The sequence below is a fragment of the Equus asinus genome, chromosome 10 (assembly GCF_041296235.1).
Source record: "Equus asinus isolate D_3611 breed Donkey chromosome 10, EquAss-T2T_v2, whole genome shotgun sequence".
NCBI classification, from domain to species: domain Eukaryota; kingdom Metazoa; phylum Chordata; class Mammalia; order Perissodactyla; family Equidae; genus Equus; species Equus asinus.
In genome coordinates, this window is record NC_091799.1 from 38,564,858 (window position 1) to 38,570,650 (window position 5,793).

General features: G+C 46.3%; 1 protein-coding gene across 1 annotated transcript; it reads right to left on the reverse strand.

Annotated features, from left to right (window-relative positions):
• Positions 1 to 968: 968 nt before the first annotated feature.
• Positions 969 to 2,255, reverse strand: LOC106830503 (olfactory receptor 13C7-like). The gene has a single exon (XM_014840071.3). The coding sequence runs from the start codon at positions 2,039 to 2,041 to the stop codon at positions 1,085 to 1,087; it is 957 nt and encodes a 318-aa protein (XP_014695557.3). The 5' UTR covers positions 2,042 to 2,255; the 3' UTR covers positions 969 to 1,084.
• Positions 2,256 to 5,793: the final 3,538 nt, after the last annotated feature.

Below are 5,793 nucleotides of genomic sequence, written 5' to 3' on the forward strand. Positions count from 1 at the left end.
TATTCTTTGCTAGCTCCTGTGCATTTTTTATACATATGCATACCTTACTTTAATTTCATCCCCACTGCCACTCCATGGGATTGGTTTAAATATCTCCATTTTACAAATTAAGATACCAAGAGTCTTCAAGATTAAGTAATTTTTCTAATGTGCCTGAAGTTAATCGGGCAGAGGCACCTCCAAGTCAGTCTGGTTCCAAAGTCTATGCTCTTAACCACACAGTAATTACAAGTAGATTTTTAGCAGTGGTGCCAGTGTCCAATCCAAATCTCAGAGAGAGAGAGAGCAAACTGAATTTGACCATTGGGGTCTGGATGATTGCAAACATTGATTACCAGGAAAAGGAAGGAACTCAGAGTATAAACTTTACATTTTAGTAGTGGTTAAATGGAGACTGCTACAATTTTTATCTTGGCCTACAATATTGGAGTTTGATTAGAGTTGACACAAACTCCTGCTCCACAAATTTGGGTAGGAATAGACGTGCTCTATGTACAGTAAGAGAAGAAGGAGTTTCCCAAATAGGCTCAAGGATATTAAGCAGGCAATAATAATTAAACAGGAAACACTCTGAGCTCCTACAGTCAAAGGGGTTAAATGGTGTCATTTGGGATGTCTTGGTGTCAATAATTTTCCAAAATGAGAGATTGGTTTTGAGCTTGGACACCAACTAAGAAGTAACTTTTCCTCACTGCTATGCTCCCCAATGCACAGTAGAGCAGAAAACAACGTAACTGGCTCATACAAATTGCAGCTGGTCTGCACAAGAACAAAGAAAGTATATTTTTAAACAAAGTTTTAATTTTTATTGTTTATTTTTTCAGAATAAAAATGAAAATAAATTTTAATAGTCACTTATTCTTGCTTCCAGGTGATTTAGCACAACCCCCTCTTCATTCTAAAGACTTGCTGTTCCATTGTCAATCACTCAGGAAGGACACATTCTTAAATGCATTGTTTGGTGGTCAGTTTTGTGATGAAACTAACGTGTGGAAGATTAAGCAAGTCTGTGCTTACCACATGGTCATTTCCTAGGGTACCCCTGTGTACACAGAACCACAAGATACACTGCTTCATCCCACTATCACTGGGCAAAGCATTTATGAGTCACCAGTTTCTTCACAGCAACCTTCACGTCCTTGTTTCTGAGGCTGTAGATGATGGGGTTGAGCATGGGGGTCAGCACTCCATAGAAGAGAGAAATGAGCTTGTCTGAAACATCCTGCTTGTCCGCTCCCAGGGGGTCCTTTGATTTGGGCTTTGCATACATGAATAGGATAGTTCCATAGAAGATGACCGCCACAGTAAGGTGGGCAGAGCAGGTGGAGAAGGCCTTTTGCTGGCCCTCAGCTGAGGGAATCCTCAGGATGGTGGTGAGGATGAAGATGTAGGAGACAAAGATGAACAGAACTGGGACCCCCAGGAAGATCACATTGGCCACCCCCATGCTAATCACATTGATGGAGATGTCAGCGCAGGCCAACTTCAGGACAGCCAGGATCTCACAGGTGAAGTGGTTAATGACATTGTCCCCACAGAAGGGTAATTGTACTGCAAGAGAGATCTGCACCAGGGAGTTGGCTCCCCCAGCCACCCAGGAGCTGGCAGCCATGGGCACATAGGCAGCCTTGCTCATGACCACGGGGTATCTAAGGGGGTTGCAGATGGCCACGTAGCGATCAAATGCCATCATACCCAGAAGCACACACTCTGTGGCTCCCATGGCAAAGGAGAGAAACATCTGTACAGCACAGCCTGAGAAGGAGATGGTTTTCCTGGGAGTGAGGAAGCCATCCAGGATTAGAGGGATGGAAGATGTTGTGTAGCAGATGTCCAGGAAGGAGAGATTCCCCAGGAAGAAGTACATGGGCATGTGCAGCTGGGAGTCAAGGATGGTCACCAGAATGAGGATCCCATTGCCCAGCAGGATCACCAGGTACATTGACAGGAGGAGCACGAAGAACGTTTTCTCCAGCTTTGGCTGATCTGACAGACCCAACAAGACAAATTCTGCCACAATGGACTGGTTGGCCACTTCCATTTTGAATTCTCTCCTCTACCCTCAGGAAAACTGAGGACAGCAAACACATGATTATAGGGATCAATACCTGGGAATTACAATGACATACTTCCATAACTTGTCATTAAATTTATCCTTTGATGTGCCAACTTGTAATATCCCTGTCTAAGGGATAAAGTTCACTGTCTACTGGAGTTATATTAAAAGTCAGGATATATTAAATAAAAATCAGGAAAAGCAGACCCTGGAAATCTAATCAAACCATGATATATGAAATAGTTTTATCCAGAGCAATAGCTAACACACTTAAAAGAAGGGATGTGTAAGTTGAAGTAACCTAGAGCAGTATGTAAAGATGGGAGTACATGGGACCATGAAAAGGGAGCCTGAGTTGTGCTGCATGGGTCCAGCACTAAACAGGGAAGTGGGATCTCCTGGCCAGCACTGCCTGTCCCTGAATTGTTCCTGCAGTGTCCTTGGGGGCTTCAGGCTGCCCTACTCAGTGATGCTGGCCACTGGCATCACCTCACTCACTCCCCCGGCTCTAATTCTGGGCTTGTATAATAATTTTCTGATAATTTGTCTGCATCGAGTCCTTTACGGTGGGAATGCGAAGAGCAGAGGCCAGGAAGATGAGAATCAGCCCAGCATTTACATTTGTTACTGGATGACTGATTCCCACTTTGTTTCTTGTGAGTTTGGTTGGTGATCCCCCTTCATTGCACCATCAGTAAGGAATTTCTGGCCAAAAGACTGTGGAGATCCTGACAGAAGGACTTCCACAGCCCTTCTCTCTACCCATGGCCTTTGTCCACAGCACTGCAGTTCCCTCAGTTTACTCCAGTCCTCGAGGCTGGGGAGGAGGGATAGAATCCAAGGACAGGTGTCCCTCATGCCCCTCAATGTGAGCATCTGTGAATTTGTGACCAGCCTCTGTGGTTTTGGAGCTGTTTTGTAAGTCACGACTCTTAACTTAGATCCTTTCATATCTGAGCTGACCATTAAAGCCACTTCAATGCCATGGTGATGCTTTTTCCCTCACAGAAGAGCTGACAATTCTACCCAGCCTTGCAGAGGGCTCGTTTAAAGGAGGCACTGCACACAGGATGCACCTCAGTCACCGCAGAAGTTTAGGTCCAGTACATTAGAGAAAACCTCAAGCCTTGACCTCTCATGTTAAAGATGAGGAAACTGAAGCTCGGAGAATTTCACAGGTGGCAAGGACAGGGCCAGGACTGGAGGCTGGTTCCTCACATTCTCCCTAGGGCTCCTTCCTTTACCACTCTGTATTCCTGCTCCTGCATTTGTGTCATAGCAGGTCTACTGAGGAGCAAAGGATGGATTATGAAGTCTTGGTCATCCTTGCTTTCCTTAGGACACATGAAAAATCGAGGTGTCACACCTTTCTCCAAGAGATCTGCCTCGTAGCAGGGCATGGGTGGGTGGGAGTGTCCCTGGGCTTCATGCATTGCATCTGTGACTCTTATACTGTTGCTGGTTGAAACAGTGGTTGGAGAAACCAGGCAGAGTCAGAAGCTATCCCCATGCAATTATCAGAGGAGATTAACTGTGGGCATTGGGAATATTTGGGGGGAAGAGGTCTATTTTTAGAGATAATACCATTTCCTGGAGAATCTCAGACTTAGCAGGAATGTTGTAAAGTAACTGGTCTTGCCTCTTTCCCCTCCTTTGTGTGAATACCTTCTATGAAACACAATTTTCCCACTTCTGCTTTGAATACCTTGAGTTATGTGAGTGCACAACTCCAATTCCTTTGTCAGATAGCCTTGATTTTTGGGAGGTTTTCCCTTACATTAACCAGAAACCTTCTTCCAATGTTGTCCCCATTCTTCACCCTCTGTCCCATCCCCACACTGGTCTAAACTCTCAGGGCAGCCTGCTCCCTCCCCTTATAAAATCCCTTCAGAGACATGGAAGCTGTGGCCAGGTCCCCACTTGCAACCCCTTTTTTTCTTCTACCCACCTACCTGAAGAAGGCTTGGCCACAGAGAGAAGTCAGTCTATGTCCAGTGTGGGGAAGAGGCCATGGTAGGGAAATCAGCTCACCTGGACAGATTGTCTCATGGCAGGGAGGATTCTGGAAGACCTCCAGGTCTGGGAGGTGATTGCTTCAACTGCCCACCTTGACCATCCCCTATCTGTGGAGACTGTGCCTAGAAGCATGCAGCAAATTCTGTTTAGCTATCTTGGAATTTCTTCAAATTTCTTCTATCTTCAAATTTCACAGCAAGGTAAAGAAAATTTAAGGTTGGTCACAGCTGAAGGGGCTCTAGCTGCTTCCCTTCCTGGCCTTCTCCCTGCCCAGTGAGATAACAAGAGGAAGGACAACTCAAGGAGCTGCGTCCCAATGGTCCTGGCAGCCATGCCCAGCCTGCATGCTCAGGGTAGACACCCTCTGCTCTCTGCCCCTTGCTCTCTCTTCAGAGGTTCCATAAAGGAGCCATGGAGCAATTTAGAGCTCTGGTTGTTTGGGGCCAGTTTTAATCCCAGAAGCAATTTAAAGTTTGGTAGAGGCCTCACAGGAGTTTAGGGCCTATGTCCCATAAACCCAATTAGATAAGTCGCAGGCAGTTCCACATAAATCCTAACTCTCACTACAAATAAATGCTCCTTATGGTAGAAAGTTACCATCCTGTCCTTGCTGACCCTCCTGGAAAGAGAGGAGATAACTGAGGGCTGCCTGTGCTTTGACCACAGTGGTATCTGTTAAAGGGAGCTCTGCACTCATCTTTGCAAAGCTAAGTGTCAGAACAAGAAGTGGAAGGTTTTCCCTGGCCCCAACCAACACCCTGGTGGTCCACATGCTCTGGAGTAGCTGGCTCTCACTGCAGTCCCTCTGCACTGTGTAGAGCTGACCAGGTCTGGCCTTTGCCCTTAAAAACAGGAAACAAGAGACATGCACCACGGGCCAGTACCAGGCACTAGAAAGAGAGCAGAAATGACAAAGGTGGGGCCTCCAATCTCCAGAAGGGTCCTGGTGACAGCTACAGTCTGTAGTTGATTGCCAAGTGCCCCTAAGTTGTATGGGAGCCCAGAAGGGGTAAAGAGTCAAAGGAGGGAGGTAAGAGCACTTTGGACCAACTAGGAAGTGACTTTATCTGCCAGAGATTTTGGATACTGCCCTCTCCTTTGCTATAGTACAGTATGGAACAAGGATTACTGATCGAAGCAGAGAACATGAGGACAGAAGAGAGCACTGGGGTTGGTGAGAGAGTGACAAGGTCAAGCCCTAGAGAAAAGCAGCTGTGGAGATACAGGCCAGGCAGGCAACTAGCATTTTGCTAGGAGCTTCTGTTTCATTAGAGATCTTTGGTGGCAAGGAACAGGGAGCCTTTCAGGTAACCTTGGCTGGGGTCAGGGACATGAAAGTCAGTATGAAACATGGCCATGTGAGCTCAGCGGGCCTGAGGATGAGAATGTCCTCTTTGAAGTGATGAGTGGGAGGCAGGGAGGAGTGAGGTGCCTTCTATTGAGCCCAACCTCTATCAAAAGCCACTGGTAAAGACTGGTCATAAAGAGAATTTGGATAATTTACTAATAAGACTCTGGGTATTAATTCCTACTTGGTAAGAAGAAGATGGAAGATGGTGCCAGAGTTCTATGTATGTCCTTCTCGTCTGTACAGGAATCATGGTCCATGTGACCACAGGGGAAATGCACAGACTTCTTGTCGGTTGTAAAGTGTGGGTTCAGCCCCTCTCCACCACTTCTTTTGTCATTTTCATAAAGATGGAGGAAAAGAAGCCCTGGAG